Consider the following 18956-nt stretch of genomic DNA (forward strand, 5'->3'; position numbering starts at 1 on the left):
TGCAGTCGTTTTACTGGTACGCATGCAAAGTGTTCTAGTAAAGTATTAATATAATAAGATAAGAAACATCATCACAGTTATACAGTTATAGCAGACATTTAAAAATGACCTGCATGATAGAAAACCCCCATATACTCATTTCCATAATCTGTCTATGAATTGACCTTTGGCTGTGGTGATCTGTGCATGCTCTGTGCTGCTTTTGTCACTGAGATGTGAAGGCGCACGGTGCGTGTCACTGTGACACCATGGTTTGACATGTGACTGATGAGTCTCCGTGGTCTCGGTGCTGGACTGCCAGAGCAGACATATGTAAGGCAACAGTCTCTGCATGACGCTGTGTGTCAGACTGTGGTGGCCTTTGTTAACACACAGACAGATCAATAATGCGACATTGTTCCTGTCAGAGTGGGCACCTATCCTTACATGTAAGAGAGCTTGCTTTCTGACACATTATTTAAAAAAAAACAAACAAAAAAACATATTTTAGATGCTTGTCTTGTCTGTCTTGTTCTCCTACCACTATTTTTATCTTTCTCACTAATCTACTTCAACAACCACTACACACTTCTTACAGTATATTCCTCCTCCGAATGATTTTAATCAAGTTTTTTAAAATTAGCACCTGGTTTTCAGTAGTTTCAGACATTTGTGCGACTGGATACGACAATTTGGTACTAAAGTTTATAAAAAAAAGTTTTTATCAAGAGCACACAAGAATTGTAAATCGCTATTATGCACGTTCCAAACAAATATTCTATTTCTTCTTATTATAATTATTTAAAAAAATGTTGTTATTTATATTCACAATATTCAGAGTCTAAGGATTAACAGGCTGGTTTTTTATTTTACTGTAAGCTGTACACTGTATTTCGTGTAGGTGACAAAGAACAGAACTGTTTTTGTACAGAACATACTGATATATGAGCACATACTGTTTTGTAGTGCATTATGCTTGGTGTTTTTAACTAGAACGTGTGTTAACGTGTGTTAACATCTATGAAATCCTAAACAGGCGGTTAAACTCATGTACTTAATACTTAATACTCAAATACTTAAAAGCCTACAAGGTGGACAGATTTTACTGAACATCCTGATTCTTATAAGCACCAAAAATGCATGTAGATTGTTTTGTCTGATGCTGAAATATACTCTGTACTGAATATAATGTTATTATCGATAATCAAAACTTCGCTCGTCTAGAAAAGAAAAAAAAAAAATCTGTTGTATAGAGACATTACAGGGATACAAGCACATGAAGAAAAAAAATAATTACAAAGATATAAAAGATAACACTATAAAATCTCAAGTCAGAATCTTGAAACCCTTTGCGTTCATTGATGCTTCCATTTTCATTTATCTGAGACACACGCAAGATAGCATGAGTTCATCACAAGATGGCGGCCAGTCTGTCTTTGTGTCAGCTTTCAGAACAGATGCCCATTGGCTTTGGTGTGCCCACTATTCACACCCCGCACAGGCGATGCAGCTTTGGCACCCAAAACACCACGACAGGCTTCCTCTCTCACTCCGGCTTACTCTCCGCGAGTGCCAGGATGCTTTGGTCCGTCTATCTCTGTTTAGGTTATGGCTTGTTCTGATAAAAGGCCCAGTGTTTTATTAACAAGAGCTGGGTGTAAGACAAAAGGAAATGACAGCAGGAGCGTGGTAGAGAGCACAGTAGTGAAGAAAGCAAAAACGATAAGGGTGTTGTGAGAGATCTAGCGTAGGGCCGACAAGGAGCAGTAACTGCAGAGTGAAAGACTGATTGTGAAATATCTAGACACTGATGGGAATGTAAATACAGGCTGATTGAGATAGACAAAAGAGAGATGGTGAGAAAAAAAAGAAAGTTAAACAGTCGTCCGCCAGGATCCGCCTCGGCTGATTTGTGAGTGTGTGTTGAAGTCACGGCCCTGTGTTGTGAGGTAATAAGTGCTCATCCCGGCCAGCACCAAAATACTGATGACTGAATACATACACACACACCAAAATACACAGTAAAAACGGACACAAACACACACATTTAGCCACAGGCAGTATTTACACTAGTGCAGCTGCATGGCTCAAAACATTTCAACCAGGACAGCCCACAATTAGGAGATATTTCTGCCTCTCTCTCTCTCTCTCTCTCTCTCTCTCTCTCTATGTTTGGCCCACAAAAGAGAGAGAGAGAGAGAGAGAGAGAGAGAGAGAGAGAGCGTAGACGGAACGAAGGGAAAGAGAGAATTCTTGGCTAAAGCCTGGTTTCCTTGGCAAGCAGAGCAGTACGTGTGCAGCCCTGCTCACTTTCTAAAATGGCTGCCAGACGCCTCCTCCTGAAATGTCGACGGTATGCATGTTCCTTGTCGTTCAGTGCGTGTGTGTAAGCGTGCATGTGTGTGTGTGTGTGTCTGTGTGTGTGTGAGATATAGCCCAGTCTTCAGCCAGCAAAGAAAGTTGCTAAAGTATGTGATAGCTCTAAACAAAACACAAAGCAGAGACGAGAGGCCGGATGGGTTGCACAGCAAGCGATCGTGCCAAGTATAGGAGTGTGAGTGTGTGTTTAGGTTTAGTTGAGTGAGAGTGGGAGGTGTGTTTCCAGAGAAAGCCTGCTGAAGAAAGAATTTTTTTTTTTCATAAAGGAATTGGAAAGGAATCATCCTTATATAATTAGATGACTTGTATGAGAAGAATGCTGAGCTGGGTTGCACACGAGAAACTGACAGATGGAATCAGACAGAAAGAGGAAAGAGGTTTGTCCTGTGAGTGTGTGACTCAACACCTTCTGTGTTACGGCTACAAGAGTGAAGACTGTGAGGTCGGACATGACAGTGAAGCCTGGGATTTTAAGGGGTTGATCTATAATAACATGCTGTCACATAGAGAAGGACAAAGTACTCTGCATGGACGCTTATTTCATACTGATGAACAGATAATCTGAGGTTATGAAGCTCTGATTTTATTTTCTCGCTGCAATATATTAAAAAAAAACAAAAAAAAAACACCCTTTCATGGAAATTGTTTATTATATGTTCCAGTTTATTATCCGGGTATTCTGCTTAAAGCCTATAATAGAGTAGTTACTTCTAATAATTGGTAACTAGCGTGAAGCTAATTAGAGAAATGATTTGTTGCTCATTAGATTTGTTGACATGGATTTGTTGCTCTTTAGTTTTCTCTCACACGCTACGTGTCTGCTAGCTTGTTTAAACATTGACGTGGTCGTTATGTGCCAAGAAGTGTGTTGGAGAGGTTCTTTTTGTTTCAGGTATATGTGGCTCACTCTTACAAGTATACACACACACACACACACACACACACAACACATTCAGCACTGGCTTAGCTAAACTGTTTATGAGCGTGGCTTACAGACGTTTATTTTTAAACGTCTCTCATACGTCTTTTCCATTTCAAACACTACATCGCAAAGGCATATGCACCCCTGTGTAGAATAACACACACATCTGGACACACAGGCGTGACCTTATAATTACATGACAGTAATGTGAATTTCTGTTAAAAATAGTGTTTTTTTTTTAATCAAACAGACACACATTTGTGCTTTACTTCTCTCATACAGTAACGACAGCTGTGGGGTGTGTTTCTACAGTATTTGGTGTGTGTCCATGGCCCGTAATGAAAAATGAGTCTGCATTTGATGTCTAAATGCCAGAGCCAGCTGCTCTATTGTTTCGACTTTAATCACAGTAAACAACGCTATGCTAGAATGCACCTATAGATTCGAGCCATTCTATTTCCCTTCCCCTCTTTCTCTGCGTCTCCATCGCTCTCTTTTTCGGACGCAGTAGGAGGTGTCTTTATCCAGACTGATGGATGGCGTATAGTGCATATGTGAAGGCTGATCGGCAGGGAAGGGGGATGGGAAGTTGGCATCGGAGTTGGCACTGTCACACTGCCAGCTTGCACCAGTCCCACCAATCAAAGACCTAACAGTCCAGTCGAGCTTTAAGCTTATTAAATCCTACACAACGTAAAGGATCTTTTATCTGGATGAGTCACACGACTTTGAGATGAGCTAAAGTACAAACCTTAAGCTGATTTGTTCTGTGTATGAAAGGTGCTTTGATAATCTATTTTTAACATTATTTTGTAGTGATCTCTCTTTTTTTATCTAAAAAAAAAAAATTTCTTTTTCATTTTTTTTTTGGATCCTTTGTCATTTTTGAGCTGAAGCCAAGAACATTCCAATTTGTTCAGCCATGTTGAATGGTCAGTTTTTGTTTTGGGGGTGGGGATGTAATAAAAAGTTAAAGTTAGTACACAAAGAAAATCCCTTCATCAGCTGTGCAAGCAAAGCGCTTCTTAGACTTTATATACAGAACAAAATTTTTCTGTGTAGTTATATCACTTCTTCAACTCAAAACTTACACAAGAAGGAGGAAGAGCATTGTTTTCGAACGAGGCTATCTTCAAGAAGTTCAATGCCGTTCTTAATCTCCATGGTAGAGATCATATCGTCTGGTTCTTTCTTGCAGGGCCCCTCGAACATGTGTGGCTCTTTGTGTTGCGTGAGTGCATGTACGAAGAGCGTGTGTAAATCACCAGGGCGGGCGACACACGCTCGGCTGAAGGAGGCTCGGCTTTGCTGATGTCTTTCGTGCTCTTTTGGTTTCAGCTATTAATGACAAATCAAATTAAACCAGGCAGTAATTGTAGTGTTTGAAGAGAATTAGAAGATCCCACAGCTTTAAAAAACAAAACAAAACACAGAGGTCAAATGGAAGTAAGCGGAATTCTGCGCACCTGACTCCAGAAGGTCATGTAAGGTAATATCAGCACTCAGGATTCTGTATATTAAAAGCACACCCTTAAGACATACTGGATTCTTCTCATTCTTTCCACTCCTTACTCTGTATAAATCGTCCTCTGTACCGCGTCTGTGTTGTGTGATGTAAGGACAAGCTCAGGACTTCCAAAAGCGAATATTTCACACCTGTACCCGTTCAAGTTTTGTGTTTTGTTTTGCACAGAACACATTTTGTGCGTTTCCACTCCTTTCTTTTCTACTTCTTTCTCGTTCCTCCATCCTAAAAAAAAAAAAAAAAAAAAAAAAATCAGACATGTTTCTGCACACATCTGGCCTGGCCTGTCAGGACTGAGCTCCTGCAGTCTTTCCCAGTGAGGATGAGGTGGGGGTTCTACAAAATACATTAGGATTTGCATGTGAATTTAATACTTTTAATTAAAACGTATAATGTTCAAGCGCTCTGACAAATTCATTTGTGGATAGGTGTTTTTGTTTGTTTGTTTGTTTTTTTTATTCATGCTGACAGCATTTTATTACCAAATGTGTCAGTGTCAGTGTCTGCATCCTAAGAGTCAGCTCTGGGTGATTATAATCAAGGATTTCAGTAATTTCCCCTCGCCAGAGAAACAAATAAAACGCTCTAGAAAGCGGTAAGAGCTTAACAAATAAAGCTGACGGGAATGGAAGTGGATGATAAATGAGGGTAATGTAATCTGCGCTGCCACTGCTCTTTGAGTCACTTAGTCTGCGTTTTGTGTACTAATCCACGTTCTTTATATTTGTTTACAGACTCACAGCAGTCAGGAAGTCCCAGTAACAATGAGCCTGGCAAGAACCCTCCAGGTATCGCGCACACACACACACACACACACACACACACACACACACACACACACACACACAGTGTAGAAAGCCTTTGTTTTTACCAACACTCTGTGAAGGCAAGACACCACAAGTACATTGTTACCAATTTTTGGTTGCGTCAATCAGTTTTTCGATTTTTTATAAAACATTTTTTATTTTTTGCATCCGATATAAACACGTCCTCTACACTGTACCAAAGGAAATACTCCAAATGTGTATTTCACTTTTCTTATTAACAGACATACAAGTATCTGAAACGTAGCTCCGCCCACTCGACACAATCTCATCATATCTTAAGCCAGTAAGCTTGTTTCCTAATACATACATACATCAGTTTATGTCTGATTCTCTAAACTTCACTCCATAAATCATAAATCATCCTTAACCGAATTTTCTAGTTAACTGTGAGTATTTTTCTCAAATATCCAAAAGTTCTGTCGTTCTCTTGACAATGTTTTCTCAGTCAAATAAATATTCTAATGTCATTCAAAAGGTTTTAGGTTTTATGAAGTATGCAAAATTCAAGCACATTTATTCTGAATTTGTTAAGTTCTCATGTGCATGAATAAATGTTTGAAAAAGTTTCAGTGCTGAAAAAAAAATGAATCAGCAATTATATGGTGACAGAATGAGTTTAGTAAATATTACTATTAATAAAAAATACGGCACAGTGCTGACAAATTCCATGTGATCTCCCAGCTACTGGGAACAGGAGACTCTCCGAAGTCAGCCGGAAGGAACCATTGATGAGATTCGCAGGTTCTCGAGTGAGAAGCTCCAATTGTTCTGCTTAGATACGTCCAAGAGAAAAGCTAATAGGGCTAAAAGTGTGTAATGGAACATCCCACATGTATGAGTCAAGAGTATGTGTTAGTTTATGTTTCACATCCTGGCTTTTAATTTATGATCCAGTATGGGAATCTTTGGGATTCCTGACTTTTTTACTGACCTAGCAAGACCCAAAGTGAAGCAGCTGTTTTGGTGGCACTTTCGCAGCTGGCAGTGTTCGCTTTGACTCCCTCGCACTGATGGAAAAAAAATCCTGGAAAACACTGCAAGAAACAAAAAAAGGAATATGCACTGTTTAGTTTCAGTCAGTAATTTGCTGTGAGAGATTTATTTGGCTTGGAACTTCAATTAGTCTTCTAAATAAACTGAAGTCACCCTCAAAGCCAAATATGTTACATGTATAATTTAAAAAAAAAAAGAAATAAAAAATGTCATTTCTTAGGTGACTGAATGCCTGAAAGATTGAGGTTTATGTCGCTGAGTGTATGCTGTCATCGGGGTGGAGGCATAGAGAGGAAACACACCACACACCACACGCTTTTCTTTAAACCCCCACATCTCTTTTCCCGCGCTCTCTGTTTTTTCCCCCTCTCAGTACTCAGATGATGCTTGCAATGTAATGTGCAAAGAATGAGCTCAGTGATGTATAATTAGCTATTTACTGCAAGAGCAGGTTTTACATCTTCCCTTGCTTGGTGAAGAATAGCAGTGTGGTCGTGACTCATGCCTTCCACTGCTGCTACTGCTGCTGGTGCGGGTTCACCTGGTCTACGTATCCCATCATCCTTATGCTGAGCTCGGGAGGGTAGTTTGTACTATGCTGTATTTAGAGTTTGTGACTTAACGTAAAAAGTTGCAACAATATTTGCCCCGTTTTCTCCGTTATACAGTCCCTCCAGGAGTTTTATTGTGCCCAGGTGCTTGAATTTGTTGCAGCTATTTTCAACATTTGGGATTATTGTTGATTATTATTTTGTGGTTTTTTTTTTTTTTAAATTGATGAAATTGTAGCCACAGGATTATTCTTTTACCCTCCTACCAGTAAATACACATCAGTAATTACTCTCTATGATAGCTGAAATTTAATTGAATGCAAGTTGTGATGTTATCATACAATGTGTCTAGGGCTAAAGAAATTCTGCACTAGTTTTGTCTAAAATGATAATAAAATCTTTTATAATAAAAAATAATAAATCTAAAATGATACAATCATCAGGGAGGATAGACACCAATCAGGGATCAAGTCTGCGTTTCACTTCAAAATGCTGCACATGCTGCTTCACTTGGCAGCTGAACACACTCAGAGAAAAATGCTTTCTGCCCTCTTCCACATACATGAACTCGAGCAAACTTACTATTCAAGCATCATTACTTTTCCCATTTCTCTCTTGGACTCCTGGTCATTGTCAGGATTTGAACTAGGAAAATTTAGAAGAGAATTATATAAGGAAAATGTTCTGAGTGTATTTACACTGTCGTACACATTCTTCAAAGTGATCTATAGTGGCGCTGGACTCAATACTGGTCCTAATGCTGAGCAATATTGTTATTATCTCCTCACTGTGTGTGTAGACCTGAACCCTGAATACAGTAACAAGATCAACGTCCTGGATTAACACTAGGACAGGAAGATATAGATAGATATCACATGCAAATAATGTGATCCAGTGTGATGTTTAAACTGGGGGAAAAAACAGGTAAACAAACAGTGTTTGTTATTCTGCCCACAGGTTACTTGGAAGACAGTTTTATCAAATCAGGAGTGTTCAGCGTTTCAGAGCTGATCAGAGTATCCAGAAGTAAGTCCAACTTGCCCTGCATGCTCATACACACACACACACACACACACACACACACACACACACACACACACACACACACACACACCATGCCTTGCTTTATGTTCAGTCCTACTGACTTAGCGAGGGAGTTACTTACCCAGAACATGTGTGGAGAATCCAGTCTGGCAGGTCCTGGAAGCAGTGTGTGTGTGTGTGTGTGTGTGTGTGTGTGTGTGTGGTGTTGTTTTGTGTGCAAGCATGTGTCTATGTCAACACATGTATGTGTGTGTGTATGTGTGTGTATGTGTGTGAATGACTATACAGGAGTATGTTTGTGTCGACATGCCTGCCTTCATCAAAGACGATGACAGATGTTCCAACAGGAATCTTTCTTTCTGTGTTGGTTGAGGACAATGCCTCCCTCAGGCAGGATCTGTGTGTATTGCCGAGGGGTTGTGAGGCCGCCCTTTCCAAACACACACGCACACACACACACACACACACACACACATACACACACATGCACTTGATGACACTGTAACTGATACATGTTACACCTTCTACATGTAACAAAATGCCCAGTGTCTCACACATGCTGCTCTCTTTCTCTCTCGCTCTCACTCCCTCTCTCCCTCTCTCTCTCTCTCTCTCTCTCTCTCTCTCTCTCTCACACACACACACACACACACACACACATTGTGAGACTGCCACTCTGTCAGCTAGGACTCTTTGAACTGCTGATCTTTTCATGGTGCTTCAGAAATCTGGGTCTCCAATCATCCAGGCTTTCAGCACTAAAAGAGGAGCAGAGCTCAAACCCAGGCCTACTGCACTCCAGTGAAGAAGTAGGGAGGAAGGGGGAGATAGAGAGAAACGGATCTGTCGTTCCTAATAGTCTGGCATTAGAGACATTAGGAAAGTGCAGGCACCTTAACACTAACCCTAATTAGGGTTAGTCCAGTTAATCCTAATATAGAAATGAGAGCTTTGAAGGAACACGCAGAGTTTTACTAACCGATCTCTCAACACCGCATCTGTATTCTGTGGGCGATTAGCAGCGACAATCATTTCGGAAGATTTTTTTCTTTTATAACTGGTTTAAGGGCAGCTGATGAATTTTGTACATGACTTTTATCATTCTAAATATATAATGAATACAAAATGACAGCCAATAAACTGTGACAATAAACTAGACTGAGACTGGTGTGAGAAAACAATTTGCTGAAATCATTCTTATGTAGGTTTAGCCAACAAACTCTATTTTTTTAGTTACTGTACACTGCCTGTATTTACCACAGATTTTCCTCAAACCCTATGAATTGCAGATATTTACAGTTTCATTTACATTAATACAAAATACATAATTCACATAAATGCAGCCTTAAACTTTGCCCAAAAATGGAATTTGTACTTGTTTTGTTTTGTCCATGTTCAGCACTGAATTATTTTTTATTATCATTTTACACTTCACAGTGCTGGTTAATGATTTGTATCTAAAATCAATCCATTTGTAATATCGACACCCAGGACTTTAAGATTTTGTAGTTTTTAGTTCATAAGAGGTTCTGTTTTTACTTAGCCTCTGAGGGCATTATAGTCATAGAAAAAACATACAATTTTTGTATTTATTTATTTATTTGTTTGTTTGTTAGTTTATTTGTTTATTTGTTTGTTTGTTTATTTATCAATTTTATGTTCAAAGTCAATGCTGATATCAAACCCAGTCCTGCTCTTTGAGATAATGTCTTTATTCATAAGCATCTAAAATTTTTCATAGTTGTTATATTCAACCATTAAAATTTTTTGTAAGGTTAATCCAACAGAGGGAAAAACATCTCACACTGAATGCCAACCGTGTCCTGACTCATTTTATATAAGTATGACTCATGGTGATGAACTCTAACAATAACAATCAAAACAATTTAAAAATGTAATCAAATTCAATTAAAATTGCAGGTAATGTTTTAGTTATTAATAGTTTTAACTTAATTGAAAATACACGATACAGCATATAATTCTTGCAACAAGTTGAACGTTTTTTTAATCCGAGTTCATTTTATTCCTATGCTTTTCCCTTACAGGTGAATTCTGAGTATTACAGCTTCTTTAGTTCTTCAGCTTCTTAGTCCCGGAAAACCCAGTGACTTTATTCTCTGTGGTAACTGCACACGTGCTCTAAAAAGAACAAATAACTGGCGTGTTACAATAATTAATCAATTTAAACGGATAGTCAAATGGCTTTGAAAGGTCATTTGCATATAATCTATCACTGTGTCATCAACGTTCACATCATTCTGTGTAGGTCACATAACGATGGGAGTGTAGAATGTTTTACTGTATCGTATCGTATTGTAGAAAAATAATATCATAGCGTTTTGCAGCCTGAGGTTTACAGACTTCTACACAAACATCAGAAATTAGGTTGAGTTCTCCTTCTATTTTATCCAGTGTTCCTTCACTGGAGTGGAGTGCACTAGGCTTGTGAAACTGCTCTGTAAACACTTGAAGTTTGTGAATAATAACTGCTTTTATGTGCGTGTTCATATTCTTCCTCTGTTTATTTAATTCCTTCAGCCAAGTCAACACTATGACTGTTTAAAACACGAGTAACTGTTGACGTGAGATCATTTATTGACTTCCATATAAATGACACTAGCTCACTGTATTGAGTTTGATTTAAACAGGACAATTTTTAGCACCCAGGCTTAGTCCCAGTATAGATTACTCACTCCATAAAAGAGCGAAACTACTGAAATGTACTTGTGTGTAAATAAAGAGGGCCATAGTGGTTATGGTTCTGATCGGTTTGAGTTTTTTTTTTGCTGTAGAACTAATATGTGTGATACACAGATTCCACCTCTGCTACCCTGAAGGCGGTCCTTTTTAGAGATCAGCTTACTTCCTCGGGTTATGTTTGGGTTTGTCCACATGCAAAATGAGTTCTGAGCAACTGTGTCAAATTGAGAACTGTATCAAACGTGTGTGTGTGTGTTTGTATGCATGTGCATGAGAGAGAGAGAGAAAGAGAGAGAGAGAGAGAGATTTAGCTAATCTACTGCAAATGTTGAAATGATGGATAAATTCAATTTATCCATTGAAACATTCTTGTCCTCCTTTATATTGTTATATATTTATTCTCTCTCTCTCTCTCTCTCTCTCTCTCTCTCTCTCTCTCTCTCTCTCTCTCTCTCTCTCTCTCTCTCTCTCTCTCTCTCTCTCTATCTGTCTCTCTCTCTCTCTCTCTCTCTCTCTCTCTCTCTCTCTCTCTCTCTCTCTCTCTCTCTCTCTCACTAGCTCCTATCACACAGGGGGCAGGGGTGAACTTCACCATGGCAGACATGCCCAGCCAGCCATATTACCATGATCTGAACTCAGTGAGCTTACATCGTCCACTCTCCTCCCCTCCTGGCAGGTGAGTGCACGCACATACACACACACACACACACACACACACACACACACACACACACACACAACACAGCTCATCCCACAAATATAATTTAACACTTTTATATTTGCACACGTCCTCCTAAAGACTGATGAAGTCACTCAACGTGTGTTTTGTGTGTCTGCAGTAAACGACCTAAGACTGTTCCAGAGGACAGCATGGAGACGAGTCCCACAGGCCCAGACTTTTACTCTTCCCCAAGCTCACCAGTTAGCCGACCATGGCATGAGAGAGACCAAGGTGAGAGAGAGTGAGAGAGAGTGAAAGGGAGAGAGAAAGCTTAGAATGAAAAAAATACAGAAATTAGATTGGACCTGTTAGCTCTTAGTGCTACCAGGAATAAATCGTCATGTGTTTTTGTCTGTGTCTCTTCTCTCTGTATCTGTGTGAGTTTCCTACATGTTTCCTGGTTTCCTCCCACCTCCAAAAACAACACGAGTAGGTACATCAGCTGCTCTAAATTACACCTAATGATTGTTAGAATACATGTGTGTGCATGAGGCTCGGTGTCCCATCCAGGGTGGATTCCCACCTCGAGCCCAGCGTTCTCCAAGACACACACTGAAAATGAATGAAATGATCAGTTACAAGCAACAAAGAGCTTACCTAGAAAATAAAGACAGCGCTGTATAATCATAATCTATGTATTAGTTTGAACTATTTCCCCCATTTTAATATATTTCACCATTTTGCTTTTGATCCTTTTGTTCCTTTTTACGTTATTCCTCGGGCTAAACACCTGCTTTTGTACTTACACTCATTATTCAATCATGACCTCAGTATGTTTCTCAGTACGAACATGCAGCCTGGCACAAACTGAACCACAAAAGTGCAAAATTATCTCATAGAAACAAAATGAGCCATCATCTCCCAAGAATACTGTGCTTTATCAGTGGTTTCCTGTAGTTAGTTTTCAAGGTCTACTTCCGTAATATAGCATATTTTAGTAATTTACTGAACTCACAGTAAAAAGGTGTTGTTTTGTAAGGCCATGGCTTTGCAAGAAAAACAGACGCCTAATCAGTCTCTTGCTGAATATCTGTAAAAGCCAGACTCTATCATCCTGTAGATATTTCATTATCTGAAAAATTAATATGTCATCTATTCCTTGGGTGAGGAGTCATGTGGGAGGAAAAGCTACTCCATCTTTGGACAAACTACAGATCGGTGTATGACTTCATGCAGGTCGTAAATACCACGTGGTGCCATGTGATCACCCATGCTTACCTGATAGAGGTCATCCAAAAAAGAACTGAAGCGATGAGGCGATTCCCGTTTTATGCTACAGCAGTCTATTCGGAGATTCAGTCATGTTTCCCACCGTCTCATCCAGAACATTTACTATAGCCTTGTTTTGTCTTTATCTACAGTATCTGATTCTTCTTTATAAAACAAACATTACAATTGATTTTTGATTAGATTTTCTTTGTAGTTCAACCCAGAATTTCTGCTATTTTTAGATCTAAATATAATTACTTTTAAAAAGGATATTTTAAAAAGTACACTGTTACAGTTTGAAGCTCATCTTAGGTGATAAAGCTCATCTTAGAAATGTGAAAAATGCATCCCTGTTGCATTTTTCCCATTTTTACAAAAAAAATAAAAAAATCCCTGTTGCACCGAAGAATCATTCAGACTTTGATAGCTACGTTTTTTTTTCCCCCAAAGCACATCTCTTAATGTGGATGTAAGCCGTAAACTCACAGGTGGTCCTGAGGGGACCGTGTTGCCAGATCCTAGGCTCTTTAACGTTCCCTTTCCCCTGTCTCTGTTTGTCTGCTATGTCAGGATATGAGGCGGTGTTATTTTCCTTCCCTGAATCACAGTCAAGTTGCAATGTTGATAAACTAGTTTTATCACCTTTCTTCACACCTCATTGAACCTAGTGAACTCCCAAGTACTCACTCGCACAGGTCGAAAACAAATCCTTCTCCATCAGCCTGTCTCAAAGGCATTGTGCCCTCTGTGCACCTCACAAACGCCGCTTTTGAAACATTTCATACACCAGCCGTGCTTTGCTGCGCTCTACTCTTTGAGCTTTTCTCCCCCACTGAGAAGGACTTGTTTGTTTTTGTTAGCAGTGATTTAAACCTCAGATAAGCCCACTTCTCTGGTGTTTTCACTTTCAGTGTAGCTACAAAAGGAAGACAAGGCCAAGTTTTACTATCGGACAGCTTGTAATTGAAACAGGATTCACTAGTGTGCATGTGTGCTTACTTACTAAAAGTGCTCCAAAGTACAGTTAAATTAAGAATCCATGTTTTAAAGGTTGGCTCTTTTCTACATTACATGTGTTTATCTTAAAGCTCCTTTTCCGAACAGAACAAGTGTTATGATTGATTTAGATTAAGATGAAGCCATGAGGGTCAGCTTATTTTGTCACAGTGCCTCAAGATGAGGCTCTAATGGTTCTCTTAGTGTAGGGTTGAAGTACTTTTTTTGTATTACTTTATTATTACAATTTGTAACACTGATATACAAATTTTAGCTAAATAGAGTTTAAAACATTGTGGCCAAAAGTATGGCCATCATGTTCCTATTACTGTGGGCAGTGGTTGGGCAGTGGGTGGGCAGTAAGTGGGTGGCTCAAGTGGTTAATGCCTTGGGTTGGGGAATGGAAGATCAGGGCTTAAGCCCCTGCACAGAGCCCTGACCTCATGCCCACTGAACACATTTAGGATGAACTGAATTGCTGACTTCACTAGACATCAGTGTCTGATCTCATTAATGCTTTAATGAGCAAATCCCCACAGCTACAATCCAAAATCTAGTGAAACGTTTCCCCAGAAGAATGTTCAAAAAGCTCATATTGGTGTGATGGTCAGTTGTCCTCTTACATCTTATCATATAGTGTGCTTAAACAGCACAGCAACTTTAGCACTATGTATCATGAAATGAAATGATACTCTTCGATTTTTCTGTTGTGCATTTTAATTCTGTTCTGGTGTGTTTTTAATTCAGTTAATTAGATGAATCAGATTTTTTATGAAATGTAAAACTTTTGATCAGTAATTTTCAGCCACTCTACTTATCTCTTAAGTTAATAGAAACTTGTAGAATAACTGCTACAAGTTTATCTATAAATTTCACTCTGTCCTGTTAGGACCAGTTAAAGGTTTTAAATATGCAGAGGCAAAGCAGTTTCCCAGAGCATGGTGAACTGCCCATGAACTTCTCTTTAGAAGTGTTGTCTTGACTTGAGGAAGCTGACCTCTAACCCCTTTGTGTTCAGTTTACTTTTTGCATGGCTTGGTAATTGATTGGCCATTCAGTATTGGAAGGCGGAGCTGACTGAGTTTACCGTGGCGTGTGGCAGCAGTTAAACTTGACCCAACCTCTTAAGTGACTGTGTTAGGGGTCAAACCCTGGCTGTGACCTCAGGGGATAGGCATGACACATGACCTGGACCCCGAGCGGGTTGGTGAGATGGGGGATGGGGTGGGGCTCAGACACACACACACACACACAGAGAGAGAGAGAGAGAGAGAGAGAGAGAGAGAGAGAGAGAGAGAGAGAGAGAGAGAGAGAGAGAGAGAGAGAGAGAGAGAGAGAGAGAGAGCAACTTGTGAAAGGATCAGAGGCAAGAATAACAGGCATGAGTGTGTGTGTGTGTGTGTGTGCGTGTGTGTGTGTGTGTGTGTGCGCGTGTGTGTGTGAGAAAAAGAGGAAGATGCAAGAAGAGAGAGGAAAAGAGAGGCAGACAGGTGCAGCAGCGTCTGTTTGAACTTGTCCCTTGACGACTGACAGGTGGCCAGCATGTGGGAGAGAGAAACTGACAGAGAGAAAGAGAGAGAAGGAAAGAAAGAGCATTGCAAACCCCAAAATGAATGTGTGTGTGTGTGTGTGTGTGTGTGTGTGAGAGAGAGAGAGAGAGAGAGAGAGAGAGAGAGAGAGAGAGAGAGAGATCGGTGAGCTATTTGTTCCTCTTTCCTTTGTTTTTATCAATATTTGTTTGTCTCATTGGTTTAGCATGCAACTGACATAAACCTGCTCAGTGGTAGATAGTGGAGGAGGAAGGGGAGAAGAAGTAGAGGTATGAGTGGATAGTGGAGGAGTGTAGAGGGGGATCATGGAGGAAGGAAAGTGTGTTCAGTACAGGGCTCAAGAGAAAATGCGATTTTAGGGTCTTTATAAGAAGGGAAGGTTTGATATTAAAGCCATATGAGGTCATGACAGAAGCAGAGCGGCTTAGCCACCCCCACCCCCACCCCCCACCCCCCCACACACACTTTATTTGCTTCTCCTAATGTAAACTTTGTAAAATGACTTTGACATTGTTTGGCCTCCACCCTGACATAATTCACAATCCTCTCCCTCTCTCTCTCTCTCTCTCTCTCTCTCTTTCTCTCTCTCTCTCTCTGTCTTTCTCATATGCAGTTTATACTCAGGAAAAATTTGAAAACAAACAGCTGCTTTCAATGGCAAAAAAACTTTTTCTGTTCCTGTGTACGTGCACACACTATATGACCAAATGTTTGTGGACATGTGATCATCACATCTATGTACTGTCTGAACGTCACCACAAAAGCATCAGTGAGATCAGACACTGCTGTCAAGAGGTGACGAGGCCTGGGGTTTAGTCAGTGTTCCAGTTCATCCCAAAGGTGTTCAGTGGGCTTAAGGTCAGGGCTTTGTGCAGGACATTGAGTTCCTCTTGTCAAGCCATATCTTTATGGAGTTCACTTTCTGCTTAGAGACATTGTCATGCTGGAGCAGATTTTTGCCTCCTAATCCCAGTAAGGGGAAATTGTAATGTTACAACATTTAAAGACATTTATTTGTGTGCTTCCAACTTTATGGCAGAGGTTTGTTGAAGAAGAACTCTTCTTTAGTTCATATAGTGTAGTTGTGGCTGCAATGGCAGAAATATCAATGAAGATACTTACTTTTTCATTTGGTGTTTACATTTACAGCATCTTGTCCAGAGTGATTCACAATAATTCACATTTACAAAACAATATTGAAGACGATATTTTGACAACTTGTTCAAAACAGAAGAAAGAATGAGAGCATTAGTAGAGTAATGCATGGGATTTATTTTCTGTTTATTTGAGAGATGTCTAAAACAACCGCACAGAAATTACTGACCAAAACCTCCTAGTCACAATACTAATTCATCACAATAAATCCCTCGCTCTGTCCCTTTGTCTTTGTCTCACTCTCTCATCTAACCCTAACCCTCTCTCATATGCACATAGACATATTCCCAAGCCTGTACAACTGTGTTCAGGAAGTGTAATAGTAAAGCTCTTAAGCCACACACACACACGCACACACACGCACACACACACGCACGCATGCACACACATATGTGCACACACAGACAAGGTTCCTAAGTTATGCTACAGTTGAGCGTGTGATTACATAATTACACTCACCCAAACACACACAAAGAAAGAGAGAGAGAGAGAGAGAGAGAGAGAGAGAGAGAGAGAGAGAGAGGAATTTCCCGGTTTTCATACAGCTGAGATCATTTACCTAGTATCATGGTGTATGTGTGTGTGTGTGTATGAGAGAGAGAGTGTGTGTGAGTGTGTGAGTGTGTGTGGCAACACAACAGTCGACACACAACAGTGATCCAGACATTTACATGCCTCATTGTTTTCTTACACTCACTTTTCCCCCTTTGTTTTTCTTTTCCTCACCTTAGCTCTTCACCTTCATTTTAGCAGAGATCCCCTCAGAGACATTAGCATCTTCCAATTAACACAAAGTTCGACAGGAAATTGTCTATAATTGAATAATATCTACATGCAAAGTTCTTTTTTTTTCTTGACTAAATAAAGTGACACAGATGAAACATGACCAAGTTCAGTCTGCTTGACTGGTTATAACTACTGTAAAACAAGCTGCTTGCTCTTTATTAAAGGTTCACGAAGGGCACGTTCACGGCTGTAGTAAAGCCCGGATTTATAGCTGCTTCTAAATGTGATTGGTCCGGTGGATTTGTGCCAGAATCACATTCCATTCAACTCTGCCCTGATTAGGATTGCAAGCATGAGTCGGCAAAATCGATGACGTCAATTATAAAAAAATCACCAACGTACATTTTCATTGCCAAAATGTCACCCAAGTAAAAAAATGCTCTGAAATGCAAAAGTGCACATGCTGTATAATTTAGAGGAAGTGGAGGAGACAGTACACACAAACACACACACACACTCACTCACTCACTCACTCACTCACACACACACACACACACTCACTCTCTCTCACACACACACTCACTCTCTCTCTCACACAAACACACACACACACTCACTCACTCACTCACACACACACACACACACTCACTCTCTCTCACACACACACTCACTCTCTCTCTCACACAAACACACACACACACACACTCACTCACTCTCTCTCTCTCTCTCTCTCTCACACACACACACACACACACACACATACACACACTCACTCACTCACACACACACATACTCACTCTCTCTCTCTCTCTCTCTCTCTCTCTCTCTCACACACACACACACACTCACTCACACACACACACACACACACATACACACACTCACTCACTCACACACACACTCACTCACTCTCACACACACACACTCACTCACTCACTCACTCACACACACACACACACACTTAAATATTGTATTGCTTCTTGTAGTTTAAAAATCTTAAAATAAAAATGAAAAAAAAAAATAAATAAATAACAATAATACAAATAAATAAATAAATAAAATAAATCATCTTTAATTGCAATCCTTTTCCTTATTTGGATTGAAGTCACATTTTTTTCCCGCTAACCCTTCATAACTTTGTCTCTCTTGTAGCTGAGATATCTTCTCCCACGATGAAGAAGGCGGAGAAACCGCTTTTTAGCCCCACCTCACCACAAGACTCCTCCCCCCGCCTGACTACATTTCCCCAGCATCATCACCCGAGCCTGACCAGCGTGGGTCACAGTGGTATGTGTCCACATAAACACATCACACACAAGTCACACTACACATGCTCAGGTATGAAAAGATTGTAGGTAAATGTGTTGTTTCACTATTAGTTATAGGACTGATACTGAGCAACGTTTGAGTAACAGGAGCGATACACACAGTGAAATGCTGCTATGGTGAATATAAGCACAGCTCGACCAATCCACTTATAGCGGACTTCAACAATTTATTTTTGTATAAATAGCAATACATCAGTTTACTAACAAAAAGAATGCTTGAGATATTTTAGGTAGCTTCTAGAATTAAAAAATGGTACAGTAAAAATGATCTACATTTTTCTATTAACGTATAACACAAAAAATATATTTTTAATGGCAATTTGTCCAAGCTTTTTTTTTTTAATAAATAAA

General features: G+C 39.8%; 1 protein-coding gene and 1 long non-coding RNA gene across 8 annotated transcripts in view; one reads left to right on the forward strand and one right to left on the reverse strand.

The window, feature by feature from the left end:
- LOC132848533 (nuclear factor 1 B-type) overlaps positions 1-18956 on the forward strand; it is a 90602-nt gene that overhangs the window by 47925 nt on the left and 23721 nt on the right. For all 6 annotated transcript variants that reach the window (XM_060874334.1, XM_060874330.1, XM_060874335.1 and 3 more), the window contains exons 3-7: positions 5540-5593; positions 8134-8202; positions 11479-11596; positions 11760-11872; positions 18430-18564. In XM_060874334.1, coding sequence (XP_060730317.1) covers positions 5540-5593; positions 8134-8202; positions 11479-11596; positions 11760-11872; positions 18430-18564 — 489 coding nt within the window. The remainder of the gene's footprint in view (positions 1-5539; positions 5594-8133; positions 8203-11478; positions 11597-11759; positions 11873-18429; positions 18565-18956) is intronic.
- On the reverse strand, positions 4261-7902 carry LOC132848536 (uncharacterized). Of its 2 annotated transcripts, none has more exons than XR_009648741.1 (3): positions 7759-7902; positions 6564-6666; positions 4261-5030 (listed from the first exon to the last, which is right to left on the reverse strand). It is a non-coding gene; the product is annotated as an uncharacterized LOC132848536 (long non-coding RNA). The 2 variants fall into 2 exon arrangements; XR_009648740.1 differs by lacking the exon at positions 7759-7902 and having other exon boundaries at positions 4261-4618; positions 4747-5030; positions 6564-6689.

This window comes from Tachysurus vachellii, chromosome 7, assembly GCF_030014155.1.
Source record: "Tachysurus vachellii isolate PV-2020 chromosome 7, HZAU_Pvac_v1, whole genome shotgun sequence".
Taxonomy (NCBI): domain Eukaryota; kingdom Metazoa; phylum Chordata; class Actinopteri; order Siluriformes; family Bagridae; genus Tachysurus; species Tachysurus vachellii.